The following is a 17367-nucleotide window of genomic DNA, read 5'->3' as shown; positions in this document are numbered from 1 at the left end:
GGACCCGGTGCCTTGTCCGCAGGCATGCTTCGCAACGCACCCAAGATCTCCTCCTCAGTAAAAGGCCTCTCTAACAAGATCCCATCCTCCACAGAAACAGAATAAAAAACTACGCCCTCCAACCTCGGTCTCCAAATCTGGCCCTCATCACAGAACAAATGCTGGTAGAATGCCACTATACCATCCCTGACCTCCTCTTCTGAAGAAAGCATCACCCCATTCACCCGCATTCTCCTTATCTGGTTCACCCGCTGATGAGCATTAGCCATACGAAGAAAGAACTTTGTGTTACGATCCCCATCTTTCAACCACAAGCATCGAGATTTCTGTCGGAAACTAATCTCTTCCATCTCGGCTACCCGCATATAATCTCTCCGAGCCTTCTCCCTAACTGCCACATTCTCCTCAGTGAGCTCTCTATCTAATTCCTACGCATCCAAACCTTGCAAAACTGACAAGATATCTGACTTCTGAACCTCCAAGCGGCCAAAAACCTCTAAATTTCACCTCTTCAAATCAGACTTAAGAAGTTTCAATTTATGAGTTAATCTATAACTAGGGGAACCGACCACATTGTAACTTTCCCACCGTCGCAGCAAAACTATCTGCTTGTAACCACATGTTCTCAAACCAAAAAGGTGAAGTACCACTCCGGACTCCCTCACTGTCCAATAGAACTGGCCAATGGTCTGAAGCCGGCCGATGTAATCGGCATTGAAGCATCTAAGAAAAGTGCTCCTCCAAACCCGAGACACCAAGAATCTATCAAGCCGAGAACTAGCTCGACCACCCAACCAGGTAAAATCGCCCCCCTGTAATGGCAAATCTACCAACTCCATCTCATCAATAAAAGCTGCGAAATCCCTCATAGATCTCCCCATCGGACTTTCCCCAAACCTTTCCACCGGGCTCCTAACGACATTAAAATCTCCGCCAACACACCACGGCAATCCCCATCTGAAAGCAACATGTTGCAACTCCTCCCAGAAAGCAACCCGCTCTGAACCCCAAACTGAGCCATGAACCGTAGTGAACACCCACCGAAAATCATCCTCAAGGCATCTAACCAAATAGGACAGTGAGAAACCCCTTACTTATACCTCCTCCATCGCCACCACTCTATTATCCCAACACATGAGAATACCTCCAGCCACCCCAATAGCTGGTTGGAACGCCCACTCTACATGCCTCTCACCCCATAACTCTCGCACAAGCACCAGCTCAACAGTCTCCATCAGAACACCAAATATTGACCTGCACTTCTCTATTTCCAGTAATTCAAAAGTTGTAAACGTTAACAATATTTCCTGATATATTCTAGGAGAAAAGGTGTCCCATATTAGATTGATTGAAATGCAGAGAAGGGTTCCAAATCAAAGAGAAATCAGTGACAAACTTACATGTCAATAAGCATTTAAGTTTAGGTAAACCACTGCCCTCTCATTTGTCTCAAATCCCCTCTTTACCATATGATCACACTAGAGAGGCTTAAGAGGGAAGAATGTGCCTTTCATAGACACATATCGATAACTAGTATTCACATCTTAGTTTAAGCATTCCATGCCGATGCATATACATTATTGTGTTTCTTTCTTTTTCTTCTTCGTTTTCTTTTTCTTTCTTTTTTTCTTTTTCTTTTTCCTTTTTCTCTTGGTGAGGGTTCAGAACATACAAGGTATATCATATTCATTACCCACCTTGGTAATCACTTGTAAAACCAGCCACTAGTAAGTGGGTAATATACAAGGAGGAGCCACATTTAACTTACTTCAACAAATTAACATAAATATTATGGCCTTGACAATGCAAATATTTTTCTTCATAACTCTTCTATTAAATATAAAAATGACCCACTATTGAACAGCAAGAGTTTTCATCTACTTTAATTTCTGATAATTTCAAAACTATAGCTAGCAAACTAATGTCACAGACCTCAAAAAAAAAAAAAAGGAAGAAGGAACTCTACATGTTAAACTAAGCACATGGGTGAGAAACGTAACATGATTTTGAACAGTTTTGGCCCAACAACTCAAAATTACAATAGGATGTTCATGAGTCTCATGTGCAGATAAAACTATGGCTTTTACATAACCATGTAACAAGTTGAAAGCAATAAGCACTATCCAGCTTTAGTTCCAAGTTAATAAGTGGACTTCTCAAAAAATCAATAACCCTTCCCTTACCATATGGGATAAATCACAGAGATCTTAGTATTAAATCTTGAAGAAAATCAAAACAGGTATATGGTTGTTATCATAACCATAAAAGAACCACTTCAAGTCCTCTATCCACAGCCAAAATGAATTGGACTCGGGAGTTCATGTTTCCTCATGAAAGGATCATAATATGCTAATATCCATTCTAGGCGAATTGCCAGCAGTAAACTGTTTAATGATTTATTCTGTCAACTGAGACATTATAATGGCAGCAAAGTTTTCAAGTCTTTACTGTTTTAGGGTTCATGGTTTTCTTATTCAAAGAGCTAGACAAGGCAAGAGTCCTAGGCTGCAACTCTTGTGATCTTTAAATTTTACTTTCTTATCAATAAATTCCTACAATATCCACCTGTTGGCTTCTCATGTTTTCAAAAAATATGAGTATGTCAATTCAAGACACCAAACTGGACTGAATATTTCTTATAATTTGTGTCCTCCATATAAAAACTTAACAAGTTGTGCACTACCATTGTTTAGGTGTTAGTGAACTACGTGTGCTCAGATGACGATACAAAGAAGGTGTAGGGAGGTTATAGAAAAGAACAAAACAGGATAATAATAATAATAAATTCTAAGCAACTGTAACTAAATCCTGGATTTCATTTTAAAGGCTTAAATTTAAGCCAAGTTTAACCCATTATGGTGCAAGGTTATATATCTAATATCCTGAAGCTAAGTTAGGGTTTTCTCAAATTCTCAAAGGTATATGTAAACAATATTGAAGTATATTATTGATTGATGTATTACAAGATTGATTGATTACAATTCCTATACAATCTATATATAGAAGAAAATGTGGTAGTGGGTGTAGTGGAGGTGATAGTGGGTTAGGTGAAGTGGAGTGTGTGGTGAAGTGGAGGTAGGTGAAGTGGAGTGTGTAGTGGAGTAGGTGAAGGTAAAGATGGGAAATTCTAACAGCCCCCCGCAAACTCAAGGAGGATAGAAACTAACCAACTTGAGTTTGAAGAGAGGAACAAAACAAGAAAATACATAAAAATAAAAAAGGATAGGAGACACTGTATGGTCGTGTCAGACCATTGGTGAAGACACTGAATGGTGGTGTCATAACGTTGTAGAGGACACTGTATGGTGGTGTCATAACGTTGTAGAGGACACTGTATGGGGGTGTCATAACGTGGTAGAGGACACTGTATGGTGGTGTCAGACCGATGTAGAAGACAGTTTATGGGGTCATGTCGGACCGTTGTAGAAGACAGTTTATGGGGTCATGTCGGACCGTTGGTGAAGACAATGTTGTGACAGTTTACGGAGTCTTGCTGGACCCTTGTAGAAACTAACCGGAATCAATGTCGGGACAGTTTACAGAGTCTTGTCGGACCCTTGTAGAAACTAACCGGAATCTATGTCGGGACAGTTTACAGAGTCTTGTCGGACCCATAAAGGAGCTAACCGGAATCAAATGTCGGGACAGTTTACAGAGTCTTGTCGGACCCCTTAAAAAGTTGCACCCTCAAAAGGTGTGCCCAAAGTTGTCAAAAAGGCGTGCCATCAAAAGGCGTGCCCAATTCATCAAAAGGTGTGCCATCAAAAGGCGTGTCCATTTTATCAAAAGATGTGCCCTGAAAAGGCGTGCCAGTGTGTCGGGCGGCAAGAGGCGCGCGATGCGCGTGGCTGCCTCGGCTATTTAACCATGACAGAGCCTGAGGCCGAGGCAGAAGCAAAAAAAAAAACTGCGAAATCCTCTGTAAAACTCTTCGTTGTGCTGAGAGAGAGAGGCTGTAACACTGTTGTGCTGAGAGAGAAACTCTGTAATACGCTGTAACACTCTGTTGCCCAGAAAAATGGCCTCGTCCTCGTCTTCCCGTGGACTGCTCACCCTCTTTCCCGACCTCAACGAGTCAACGAGAGAGAGAACTGGTGCGGTGGCACTGGAACCTCAACCAAACACCGCTGGGTATACTCCGTTGAACTTTCCGATGCGGTCTGTGGAGCAAAGAATGGCAGTCCTGTCGGATGTGGAGGCCAATCAGTATACTTTGAAGGTATGTGTGGAAAGCATGACGGCGGTCACAAACCTGTCGAACCGGCTGCAGAGTAGGACAAATGAGGTGCAGCAGTTAAACTCCCAACTGGCTCTGCTCCAACGCATGTATAAGGATGCGCGAGCAGAGATAAGTGTGCTGAAGGCGGAAAATAAGGAACTGAAACGGAAGGCCACCGTGATGTTCCGATTTGGAGGACCGCCAGATGCTGCAGTGGAGGAGCAGACTGGAGGCAAAAAGAAGAGGCCGGCGGCAGAGTAGAGAAGAAAAATCCCACTGTGGGTGTGGATGGTTTGTGTTTTTGTTTTTGTTTTGTTTTTTTTTTTTTTTTTTGTTGTAAAATGATGATCGGGATGAGCCCCAATATGAATAAAATGAGTGTGGTAGCAGTTCGTCGTCTTCCTTGGTTTGTTGTTTTTTTTTTTTTTTTTTTTTATAATAAGGAAAATGGATAGAAAAAGAAAGAGAGAATAAATAAAATAAAATAAAATAAAATAAAAATAGGAGTAGTGAAAATATATGATAATAAATATATATATATATATATAGTTAAATAAAAGAAAAGGGGGAAAGAACGTGGGTGCACATGGGTGTGGTTTGATGATGCATTATTTTAAGATATATATATATATTAAAAAAAGAAATGTGAGATGGAAATTGGGTTGGTGTGCAAAGCTGGTGATGCGGTTTTGTTTTCAAAAAGATGGATTAAAATAAAAAAAAAAAGAAAAGAAAGTGGAGACCATGATGAAAGGTGGGAACAAGTGTGCTGGTGCTGTGTTGTAATAGTCAAAAAGAGAGATAAGAAAATAAAAATAAAATAAGTTTCAAGGTGCTGTTGAGGGCTTGCTTGGATTGCTTCATTGAATTGCTTGTATAATTTCCATTCAGGCATTCGACTGTAGCTAGCTGCAGCAGAATTTCCTAGGTTTGATCTAATGGCTCCTGGGACAACATTGATAACATCGATCCCAAATGGCCTAAGTTCCAATCTCAAGGAATCAGTTAGTGCATGCAGAGCAGCCTTAGATGCAGTGTAAGCACCTGCCCATGGTGGAGGGGCCAAAACAGAAACACTTCCCACAGTTACAATCTTAACCTTCTTTCTAGAGGCCATGTGAGGCACCACAGCTTGTATCAATCTCATGGTACCATAAACATTGGTATTGAAAGTAGCTTGAATTGCAGAAAGAGGGATCTCAGCAAGAGGTCCTACGAATTGGACCCCAGCATTGTTGACGAGGACATCGATGCGTCCAAACTCTTGAAGAACATTAGAGAGAACGTTTTGGACGCTCTCATCGGACAACACGTCGAGCTCTTGAAGGAAGAACCTTGAGTCCTCTTCCAGGTCCGCCATGGACGACCGAGACCGACTCGTCGCCACCACCACGCATTTCTCGGCGGCGAAGGCTCGTGCGAGCGCGTGGCATATGCCGCCAGTGGTACAGCCTGTGATGAGGACCACCTGTTTGTTGTAAGACGACTCCATGATCGAGAATAATAGAATGATAGAGATGATAGGGGAATAGGTTGGGATCCGGCGGACGGCTAAGGTGAGGTTGCCGCCCGCCGGTGAAGCTAAAATATTAGGTTCTAAACCTGCTCTGATACCATGTAAACAATATTGAAGTATATTATTGATTGATGTATTACAAGATTGATTGATTACAATTCCTATACAATCTATATATAGAAGAAAATGTGGTAGTGGGTGTAGTGGAGGTGATAGTGGGTTAGGTGAAGTGGAGTGTGTGGTGAAGTGGAGGTAGGTGAAGTGGAGTGTGTAGTGGAGTAGGTGAAGGTAAAGATGGGAAATTCTAACAGTATAAAATCACCCAACTCTGTATTTTGATCCCTTAAATTTCGGTACAGTTGCCAAAGTTGGATATAATAAGTAACCAATAATTGCCCCCACAAGCAAACTCTGCATTCAAAGTCATCCTTCATTAAATTTTAGAACCTTATCTGTGAACTAGAGTTTGCAGATCAACAAAGCTCAGTCCATCTTTCCCTCCAAAGTTATAAATTCTTTCCATACTTGAGTTGGAAAGGGGCTTTTATAACTTTCCAAACTCAAGTTGGAAAGGGGCTCTTACGATAACCCATCTTACCATTATTGAACAAAATGATTTGTTTTTTGTCATAAAGATATAAAGGCTTTTATAACTTTCCATACTCGAGTTGGAAAGGGGCTCTTATGATAACCCATCTTACCATTATTGAACAAAACGATTTGTTTTTTGTCATATAGATATAAAGATCTTAGACAAGCCGTTACAAGCATTTAAACAACGGTCCTCTTCAAGCTACTTTCTTTTCCATTCTTAAGCAGACTAATTTTGGATTTGAAATCACCAGCTGCCGACACTTGACAACTGATTTTTATAACATGAGCCCCACCAAAATTCCTTTGGTTGACTAAATTGCATTAAATTTCTGATTTTTGTAGGGTTTAATTGAAAATTACTATGATTGATACAATTGCATGGAAGTATTTTTAGTGCTCTCAGTGCAGGTATGAAAGTTTGGCATACATGAACTTCAGCTAATCTGCCCTGTTCTGAACATTTTCTTCTCCTTTAAATGAAGATGTGGAGTTCTGTTACCTATCATAATTCTCTCTAAAAAACAAGTTTACATATATTAGTTAGAATTTATTTTTCGCATAATTTTATTGGTACACAACATTTTACATGAATGATTTTGTATAAAAATTCAAAAGTAAAATAAAAATGAGGATCACAGAAAAACTGACATAAGGGAAGCCACAAGAATTGTAGAAATCAAATAATTGATTAATGGAAATAAAAATAAATGAATGATAGGATTGAGTACCCGATGCCATCAAACAACTGACGAGCTAGACGAGATCAACTCTAGTAGTTTGCTATGTAAGCTGCTATTTGCAACAAGAACACCACCTGAAGGATATATGAACCTCCGGTCAACTTGATCTGCTGCAAGATCAAGTTGACTCCCTCTCCAGTCAGTCACCTGACAACAGATTAATCCTCATGTCAAACTTAGAGAGAATTAAATTATTTGGAAAATATTGTAATGACCACCCAAACATTACTATAATAACCATAAACAGACTTGAGACTTCTTAATATGATATGATTATGAATGGAAGGAAGAAAAGAAAATCTCTTGTTGGATTCACATGACATGTCACATAAATGCAATAAACATAAAAATGCTGAAAATCAAAGTGCTATACTGGTTTTTTTTAAATCAATAGCCAAGTTGCCTCTGTGCGAGCATGTGTGCATTTTCATCTGTTTTATTTACCAAAAACAAGATGTTCTCTTCAATTATTATTATTATTATTATTATTATTATTATTATTATTATTATAAAAATTGTCCTTGTATGAGAAATAGAAGTAAAACCATTTAGCATTCAAACATCCATAAAAAAATAAAATTAAAAAAAAAAAAAAAAAAAAACCCCTGTGGGGAGATGCACACCTTTCCCCCTGCTTCATGCACGCATATCATCCCAACAGCATGATCCCAAGCCTGTAATTTTAAATGAGATGAAGAATCAAGTCATGCCTCGGAAAATTTAGTACTCGGTGGTGCCTAGAGATTAAAAGGATACCTGGACAGTTGTTTGAGCCCTTTTACGGAGGATAAAAACAGATGCCCTACCACAGGCCACCATTAAGTACTTGCACAAACTACATACAAAAAACACCCAACTGTATCAGATGCAATGTATAAGAACACCATAAAACAAATAGTGAGACGATAATCAATTATCTAGTTCTCTTGAGAAAAAGTTTTAAGAGTGTCATGCAAAGACCACGACAAAGAAAGTGGTACAAATCTAATATGCTCTCTAATTAGGGAACAAAAGAAATAAAGCCATTCAGTGTGACAAAATTAATTAAAAGTTAAAACAAAAAAAAAAAAAAGAAGTCTCCTTTTAGGATTAGAGTGGATGGTTGAGGGTGAGTAGGCCAGCTTTTGGAGCCCTCTACAAGTACGGTAGGCACCTATGAAACACGGACACGGACACGAATACGAGACACGGCAATTTCTAAAAAATGGGGATACGGACACGGCAGGGGACACGACAAATTTTTTAATATTTTTTATAAATATTTTTATTTTTATTTATTTATTATATGTTTTAAATAATGTGTTATTATTAATTTATTTTTTTATTTTTAATTGATATATATTATAAATAAAAAAATATAACAAATAAGCTATGAAGCATGAGTATTTCAAAAAATATGCCGTACCCATACGGGGTACTTACCAGCATATGGTATCTCGTATGGTACTTCTACATACGTACCGGGTATGCGAAACACGTACCCAAGTTTTTTCTTCTTAATTTTTGACGCACTAAGACGTACCTAGTATATACTCAAGCCGTACCGTACCTCAGTTGAAATAATATTTTCTTCTACTACAGAGATAAAACACCTTTCACTAAATTTTTTTTTTATTTTTTGTTTTATACTTTGCATGATTTTAAATTAAACTATTGTTTATAAGTTATTTAATATATTGACATTTAATTTTGATTTATATCTTTATTTTTGACATTAAATGTTAATTGTAGGTTGAACCTTAACAAATTAAACCATTTAATTAATTTTTACATTACTCTAAATTAAAAATAAATATTTTTTTACAAGCATACCAAGCTGTACCTACACCTTATGTTTTTTTGAATTTTATCATATTAACATACCCGTATTGTACCAATACTAGTACTTGTATCCGTACCCGTGCTTCATAGCAAATAAGGAATAATAAAATATGTTAAAATATATAAAAATAAAAATTCGATATTTTATTTTATAAATTTTTTATTATATATGATTTAATTAGATTTGTTTTAAATAATTGGATGATTTATTTTTTTTTATTATATGTTAAAAAGTTAAGAAATGATAATTTGCAAAAAAAAATATTATTATATATGATATTTTAAGAATAACCATTAGATATTTCATTATATATGATAAAAATTATAATTTATAAATTTTATTTTATATATATATATATATAATATGATAAATTATATTATATATATTATGTATGATCAGAGAGAGAGAGAGAGAGAGAGAGAGAGAGAGAGAGAGAGAGAGAGAGAGAGAGAGAGAGAGAGAGAGAACAGAGACGAAGCCCTCAGAGATCGAGATCGGCAGGCGAAGGCCTCAGATGATCGAAGACCTTAGACAAAGCCCTAATCTCAGCACTAATCCAATCCAACTACAAAGCTGCTACCACTAAATGTCAAAGGCGAAGGCTAGGGCTAGAGCAAAGCTACTACCAGGTTTCTCTCTCTCTCTCTCCCCTCCTTTACGATCCCATCTTGGGCTAGAGCAAAGCTGCAACTAAGCCCATGGCGTGTCCAGATTTGGACATGCGTGTCCCCGCCGTGTCCCTTGCAAAAAAAATAAATAAATTAAATTAAAGGGACACGCCATCTGCCGTGTCCCGTACATGTCCCCAGCGTGTCCCCGTATCCGACATCGCCACGGCTTCCATTTTGGTGTGTCCATGCTTCATAGGTAGGCACTTAGATGGCGGAGGACCACTAGAGGTGAAAGGGGTGAGAGTTGAGGTGGTCTTAGATTTGTGTGCAAGTGACATTCGCCTTTAAGCTTGCTAAAGCAGAACCTTGTTCACACATGCATAGGAGGATCAAATCCTAGAGACCAACTCACCTGAGAGCAAGTGGTCAGGTGCTCAGATGGATACAAGGATACGGGTGGCTTGTCCTCTTTAACTCGACAACCTGGAGGTAGCAGCCACTAGTGGTCATAGATGTTGAAATACTCAATGGACTTAATGGATGCAACAGCGGTCAAATGTGCTTCTCAACTATGGAGAGATTTAGAGCACACCACGTCTTTGTCATGATCTAGAGTTTGGTTTTCTAGTGGAGCTTTCTCCCCAAGACCAGCGAAAGTGCAAGTCCCCAAAGGGAGGGGACAAGTGTCTTGATGAACCCTCAACTCTAGCCACCAAGCCACATATGCCAAGAAGTCTCATGGAAGGAAGGATCGGTTGCTCGAGCACTCCATGACCTCAACACCATCCTCAACAGGGCCCCCTAGGCTAGACCCTACACCCAAGTAGGCTGACATGAGAGCATTAGGGTGCCTTTTGGAGGTAATTGGAAAAAACCTTGGAGATAAGGGACCGAGGCTTATGAGGAATATGTTCAAGTTGCGGTCATTTGGCAGAGCCAGGGGTACCAAGCATGTCACGATGAGTGGGAGAGATGATGCACTCAAGCATAGTTTCCCTTGGCTGAGCCAACAGGATGCCTCAAATGTCTTTGGGCGATCAAACAGGGAGTTGCCACTAAAGGTGCTAAACAACTACGATTGGGGCTGGGGCAACACATACATTAGCTTGGGCCGGCATGGCTCAACCCCAGAGGGGAGCATACAAAGATATATGATTGGTCCATGTGTCATGGAGATGGTGACTTGGTGATTATGTGGCATGCCTTGGAGATCTAGATACATGTACCGACAATTAGATCATAAGAATATGATGATTTATTTCACAAGTTGATACTGTCTCTGGTTATAATCACCAATTATATCTCACAATATACATAAAAATGCAATTAGCTATGTTTGAAAAATGCATGTCTCCTGTGTCATGTGTAAACATTGCCATGTATGCAAGATAATAGCTGAGAACCTGAGACAATGAGACTCTTACCAGAAACCCTAATTTCACAAATTAGGACATGTTTTGCATAAACATAAAGGCTGTGACAACATCATTGAGCTTAGCAGGAACTCCATGTGTCACAGAAGTTCTTGTGTGCATATACATATATATATTGGCAAATGTTCTCGTGTGCAAATTATTCCATCCTTTTTTAAACTTGTGGAATTCCATGTCTAGAAGAAATGACAACCAGTGAACTATATATCACGGAATATAAGCAATCAAAATTTCAAGCCAATGCAAATACCAAGGGGTGGGCAATATACACAATTTCACAGCATATGACAATAAAAGGTACAAGTAATGCAAATGATTAGAGAATGTATTCTAATGGAGGAAAATCAAACCTTCCACAACATGCAGGCAGAAGGAGAACCAGTTTATCATTGATACTCTCAGCATCAGTAGTTGCATCAAATGAAGTGGATAGAGGCAATGAGTCCCATGTTTGACCATCTAGACTACAAAAGCGTGCCTCGTGAACTAAGCAACAGCTATCAACAGAGCATCTGGCCCAATTATTAGGAATTTTAGTGGTGCTACTCATCATACCAGATAATTGTTTTGTCCATGTTCCACAGCCAATATGAGAAACCATAATGATTCCTGATCCAGATAGAGTATGTGCAGACTCCAGGGCTTCTTTTGTGGATTTGCTGGAATTATCTTCCTGCCAATTAGGACAGCCCATAACACCTAATACAATCTCTCCTTCAACTACTAGAGCCAAGCCTACCTGAAAATTCCAGTTTACTCTTTGCCAAGGAAGATAACAAGAAACTTGGTGTGACATAGAACCAAATATATCCAACGTATAACTAATAAAAAAATGATAGTGAAATGAAAATATTAAACTAGGAATTAAAAAAAAAAAACATAAGCAAAATATCCTCTCTTTTTTATATATAAATGTGGTCTATTTAATTAAGGAATCTACCATTTTTTGTTCAAAAAAAAAAAATTTCTAATAATTAGAAAGATTTATTTTAGTTTTAGTAACAATGAGAACAAGGCCACCCAAATTCCGTCTTCTTGCATGTTATATACTATTCTCTATTAGCTTTCTCTTCCATTGCTATTCATATTTATCTTTCTCATTTCCTTACCAATTGTTATCTTAGAAGTCTGTAATTTCATATTCTTGGCTCTGTGTATCTGTTCTGGCATGTCATTCTTACTTTCATTTTATTTTTACAGAAACTATATCTTCTTTTACTGAAATTATTGATAACCTAGTCAATGGATTTTATGATGAAAAAGTTCGAAAGGGTTTTTATCTTAATCAATTTTTTTTACTTACATTTTTTCACAGCTCATATTTCACGCAATTTAAGAATGATACTCTTATTATTATTTTAAGTAAAATACTCCATTGCATGGTCAACAAAATTGAAACCCCACTTGCAACACACAAAAAAATGTGTGCCCTATTTTCTGGCCAATTTTGCATTCAGTGGTGAAAATATGACTTGGAGTTGGCCCCAAAATAGAATGCCAGTTCTTGATAAATGATTATCTTTGGCCTCAGTTAGCAGTTATAACTTATATATACTGCCTAGCATCAATTTGATCTTAAACAGAATTTAAACACTAACAAAAAATGCATTCAATTATGTAAGAAATAATTCACATGCAATCCATTACAGATTTGTCCTTCTGGGACAAGTGAGCTAGAGCCAGCCACATATTCCTTTTTCCAAACTCTTAATTCACCGACAATTCATAAAACTAAAGCAAAGATTTTAATCGGAGCAAAAAGAATGATGAACTAAGATGACCAAAAGGTAGTACATACCACATATAAAGCGTCACCACCTCTGACAAACCCCCGTGTGCCATCAATTGGATCAAGTATCTGTACCAAGTCTATCAACTTAATAAATCCAAAGTAATTCCAAAGACAAAGCTTAAGACTAGGTAATAAATTCTTTCTTTTTTTTTTCAGTAGGAAAGTATGTGAATCATGTCGGACAAAGATTCTTGGGGCCATAGCAGGGTATTGCCTTATTCAAATGCACAAGAGTAGTCAATATGTAAATTAGGAGGGTTCAAAATATCATAATAGTTAACGTAATACATATGAACAGGCATTACAAATGACCAATTCTCGGCAATCTTTTTGGAACAGAGAGAAAGTAAATTTCTAAAATTTTTGATTGTATAAAATCCTAGGGGTAAAAGAGTTAAAGATTTACATAAACTTACCCAATAAGTGGCTGGCATAGGTCCGAATGAAAAGGCATCCTTTCCCCCTCTATCAATTGCTTCCAACACATCAGCTTCTGTCAATTGTTTCTCTCTAAAGCTTGTTTTATCAGTAACCGTATTCACAACAGAAGTTACTAGATTATTCGAACGCAAGGATGCAGAGTCCTCCTCAGCCACCAATGGAATAGAAGGAAACAATTTGCTCAGCTCTATCATCAGAAGTAAAAATAAAATGCAAAGAAACGAGATATAGGCGAATAAGAAAATATATAGTTCCTACAAAATATATATATATATATATATATATTGTGGAATTTTGAGAGGACAATTGGAAAAGCATTTGTTAGATTAGATCTAAGGACAGCTAAATAAGTATCCTTTACTAAAATGGGGTTTGAGTTGCTTTACTATGTAGCTCAAAAGAGACTCATATGGTACCGAGGAAAAAGATTTATGCTAATGTCAGAACAAAGCTAGTGAGGGTGGTTGTTCTCCCTTGGTTCCCTGGAATTATAATTCTAGTGAAACCATGGTAAAAGTTCTGTTAAATGAATGTTGGCACAAAAATGCATGAAGGTCGTGAAAATAGTTGTGCATGGAGGCTACATGGGTTACTTAGGGAGCCTTCTGGGAAGTACGACAGTCTCTGAGACGACATTGGGTAACTGGAGATGGTTCCAGAGGCACAGGAGGCGCTGGAGTCTCCCTTCCAGGAACACAACTGTTCTGGATTTGCTGGGTGAGAGCAGATGCAATCTCCAAGTAGGAGAAACAAAGTAGTGATCAAAGTGTGGATACAGACAATTAAGCTTCTTGGGTAAGAGACGGAGAGGATGAACATCTTGCATGCATGGCAAAGGTCTCCTATTTATAGGAGGGTCAAAAAACAGAGGTCAGCTTCCTTGGTCACATACCTAAATGAAGAGAAAGAGACAAGTGGTTCTCTTTGATTGGCCCAACAACCTGGAGGTAACAACCAGTAGTAGTGGCACTAGGAATTCTCATAGGCTATAGCTAAGCGGCTACAATGTTGGTCAAGCGTACTCAATTGAGGCCACGAGGTCGCTCAAGCACCTCATGATTGCAAGTTGCAACACCAACCTCAAGGGGGTTTCTAGACCCACTTCTTGACCTAGGTAGACCTAGGAGCATCGGGGTGTTGTTTGGAGAATCGAGTGTAAATTAGAGGAGAAACACACTCAGGTAGAGAACTACTCGACAAGTAGAAGGAGGGTCAAAGGAAACATGGAGGACTAGTTTGACTGATTGGGAGATAGACAAGCGTGCTTGGGGCTTCCTTGCCCCCGAACTGCTTTGGCTTGAGGCTAAGACACTACATATATTAGCCTCAACTGGCACACATGGCAATGTTTGGTAATTCCATGTGTCACCTCATAGGAAGGAACACACAAATATGATGCAGCAATATGATAAGTTTCCAATATATCCAATTAAGCTACAGTTTATTAGTGCCAAATTAAGGAGTCAATTCAATTATGATTGTAAGTGTTGCCAGGAAAATAGACTAGCAACAACAGTATTTATTTATGTTGAATGGAGTGTCCATGTGTCTGGGCTTTCTTCCAATGGCATCAAATTTGATCTCCAAAAAATTCACCGTGACTTATTTTCATCTGGTTGGTTGGTATTGTAATCATGGTAAACATAAATTACGGGTGTAAAAGGATTGATTTTGTAAAAAAGCTAACCCCAATAGACAGTTGATCATTAAAACTCAACTATCTCGACCAAGCCTTCCCAACTACTTGAGGTCGGCCATATGACTCTAATTTTGCCATTCCCATTATGCTTGATGAGAGTGCATAATCTCAGTTAAACAGCAAGCTCAAATATTTTTCTTTCTTATTTCTAATATCAACCCAAGTTAATTAATGTCTCCATCGCCTCCTAACATTGACCTCAGTACAACTAGTGCCATTCTTTCTAATTGGGGCATTGGTAGTTGAGCATCAAACTAAATTGGCACTAATACATTAAGATGGAACTTTCCATGAAAAATGAACAGTTACAACAAGAAGAGAAAGAAATGAATTACCCAAACTGATGAGAGCCTGAACGCCAAAATCTGCCACAGTGACAGGAGTTTGGTCATTCTTTTCAAGAATCCTTCTATCACCAGTTAACAAATACTTCTTCACCTGGTCATCACACAAAGAACAACAAAAAAATATTACCACAGTCTCAGTTAGGTGGCTCAGAAAAAGTGGGAAAAGGAAAAAAAAAAAAAAAAATTGAAGTTCAAATTTCAAGTTGTTTTGCTGTTTCAGTTTCCATGAAATGTAAAGTTCATCTCAAGTATGCGAGAAGATGCCAATACACCCATTAATTGAAATGGCACTTTTATTTTAAGAGTCAATTTCATTTTTATCCCCTAAACTATTGTCATTTTCTCTGTTCCATCTTTAAAAAACTATAGATTTTCATGTATTTAATCCTTAAAGCTTCTAATTTCAATTCATATGGTGCAATTTTCTACTTCATGCTTAAACTATAGACTTCATCAGTATAATCCCTGAAGCTTCTAATTTCAGTTTATATGGTGCAATTAGAGATAATCTGTCCATATCAGTAATGGTGAAAACCTAATCTAATAGGCAAAAAGGTAATTTTACAATTTGGACAACATAAACCATACAAGCAAACACCAATTTTTTTCTCTACCCCCTCATTTCAAAATAGTGAAGAAAAAATAAGTGTTGGATTGTAATTAGGCAGTTACTGATTGGGACAATCTTCTAATTAGATTACATTATCTAAAATTAAAAAATTTAGGGACTAAATAAATGAAATTGATAATTTAATAATAATAATAATAATAATAATAATAATAATAATAATAATAGTTTATTTAAGGAATAAAAGAGAAATTAATCCTTATTTTACAAAATTTTCTCGAGAACCAAACAGGGGGCTTAACATTAAAAAAGAATGGGAAGTTGATAAATTACATCGACACAAATACGACAAGCTCTCTCGACAACATCGACGGCAGCTCGAAGCTCTCTGTGGTACTTGGCATTCTGATCAGGAAACGGAAGGCTCGACCTGAAAATCCATCAGAAAAAACGAAAGTGAAGAGCATCTAAAAACCCTAGAATTTGGGGGAACACGCGAACCACAGAGAGAGATGCTCGATGAAGAAGAGTCGAATGGCGGAGAGACCTGACGGTGAAGCCGAGGCGTCGGAGAGGCGGAGAAGGACGGTGAAGGTGGAGGAAGTGGCTTGTAGGGAATCGACAGGCTGATGAGTGTAGGAGATCCATGGCGGGAAAGTTTGGCGGAAGTGGTGACCGTTAGCGGCGGAGGTTGGTTTCGAGGCTGGGCACGAGACACCGGACGGTGTAAAGTAATTAATTATCCAGTGGTGCTAGATAATGTGCTTGTTTGGCAGAACTTAAAAGCAGCTTATTTCAGCTTTCAGTTTATTTTGATGTGTTTGGTTTAGCTTATACCTTATAGCTTATAGCTTTTTGGAAGTCAGAAATCAGCTTATTCTTTGAGTGGGGCAGGAGATGCTTAATTTATAAATCAGAAATCAGCTTATGTTCATAGTTATAAGCTATAAGCTGTTTAGGCATAAGCTATAAGCACTTTCCCACAGCTCTACCAAACAGGGCCAATATTCTTGCAAGTAGGATTACTGCTCAATCCGTTAAAATCGGCCTCATCTGTATTAATTCGCACTCGCTATTTCCTAGTCGCAATTTAAATTTTTAAATTTATAATCTGTTTTTGAAATTAACTTATGATAAAATATTAAAGTAAAAATAAATATGAGAGAGATTTAAAATATAAAATTTATTAAAAATTAGTAGTTATGTATATGAAAAATATTGACCCTGTAGAACTGTGAGAAAGTGATTATAACTTATAACTTAACAGCTTATAACTTATAATTGTGAACATAAGTTGATTTTTTACTTATAAATTAAGTTTATCCTCCCCTCAAAGAATAAACTGATTTTTAACTTACAAAAAGTTATAAGTTATATTGTTAAGCTGAACCAAACGCATCAAAATAGTTTAAATTAAGCTAAAAGCTAAAATAAACTAGAAATAAGCCCTACCAAATAGAACCATTATGTAAAATCAATTTGTATTATATATATGAAAAATATTATGCAAATTAGTGTTATATATTATTTAAAAGCTTGATAATGTTACAATATTCTTTAATCCGTCAATTCACTCAAAGTCGCT

The 17367-nt window shown here is 37.6% G+C and overlaps 2 protein-coding genes across 3 annotated transcripts; both read right to left on the bottom strand.

Annotated features, from left to right (window-relative positions):
• Positions 1-4523: 4523 nt before the first annotated feature.
• LOC145798826 (short-chain dehydrogenase/reductase GME11361-like) lies at positions 4524-6039 on the bottom strand. Its single transcript, XM_082887892.1, has one exon. The coding sequence runs from the start codon at positions 5709-5711 to the stop codon at positions 4851-4853; it is 861 nt and encodes a 286-aa protein (XP_082744018.1). The 5' UTR covers positions 5712-6039; the 3' UTR covers positions 4524-4850.
• Positions 6040-6865: 826 nt separating this feature from the next.
• On the bottom strand, positions 6866-16563 carry LOC114293693 (Inositol monophosphatase family protein). Of its 2 annotated transcripts, XM_028237809.2 has the most exons (10): positions 16330-16563; positions 16116-16212; positions 15203-15305; positions 13144-13355; positions 12734-12793; positions 11491-11674; positions 11286-11394; positions 7826-7904; positions 7693-7743; positions 6866-7216 (listed from the first exon to the last, which is right to left on the bottom strand). In XM_028237809.2, exons 1-10 carry the CDS (start codon positions 16428-16430, stop codon positions 7067-7069), a joined length of 1146 nt encoding a protein of 381 aa, XP_028093610.2. In that variant the 5' UTR covers positions 16431-16563; the 3' UTR covers positions 6866-7066. The 2 variants fall into 2 exon arrangements, with proteins under 2 accessions (XP_028093610.2, XP_028093609.2); XM_028237808.2 differs by having other exon boundaries at positions 11286-11674; positions 16330-16562.
• Between the last annotated feature and the right edge of the window lie 804 nt (positions 16564-17367).

Source organism: Camellia sinensis, chromosome 9 (assembly GCF_055761805.1).
Source record: "Camellia sinensis isolate YWXY chromosome 9, ASM5576180v1, whole genome shotgun sequence".
Classification (NCBI taxonomy): domain Eukaryota; kingdom Viridiplantae; phylum Streptophyta; class Magnoliopsida; order Ericales; family Theaceae; genus Camellia; species Camellia sinensis.
The sequence above is the reverse complement of the archived record's forward strand: the minus strand, read 5'-3'. Positions and strand labels throughout refer to the sequence as shown.

What these genes read in the sequence shown, in the direction of transcription:
- LOC114293693 (XM_028237808.2), bottom strand. Translation starts at nt 16,430, where the DNA reads ATGGATCTCCTACACTCATCAGCCTGTCGATTCCCTACAAGCCACTTC. An exon ending in TCAGGCTCTCATCAGTTTGG is followed by an intron (nt 13,356 to 15,202) that starts GTAATTCATTTC and finishes TTCTGATGATAG; the next exon opens with AGCTGAGCAAATTGTTTCCT. An exon ending in GGGCTCAAACAACTGTCCAG is followed by an intron (nt 7,744 to 7,825) that starts GTATCCTTTTAA and finishes TTAAAATTACAG; the next exon opens with GCTTGGGATCATGCTGTTGG.
- LOC145798826 (XM_082887892.1), bottom strand. Translation starts at nt 5,711, where the DNA reads ATGGAGTCGTCTTACAACAAACAGGTGGTCCTCATCACAGGCTGTACC.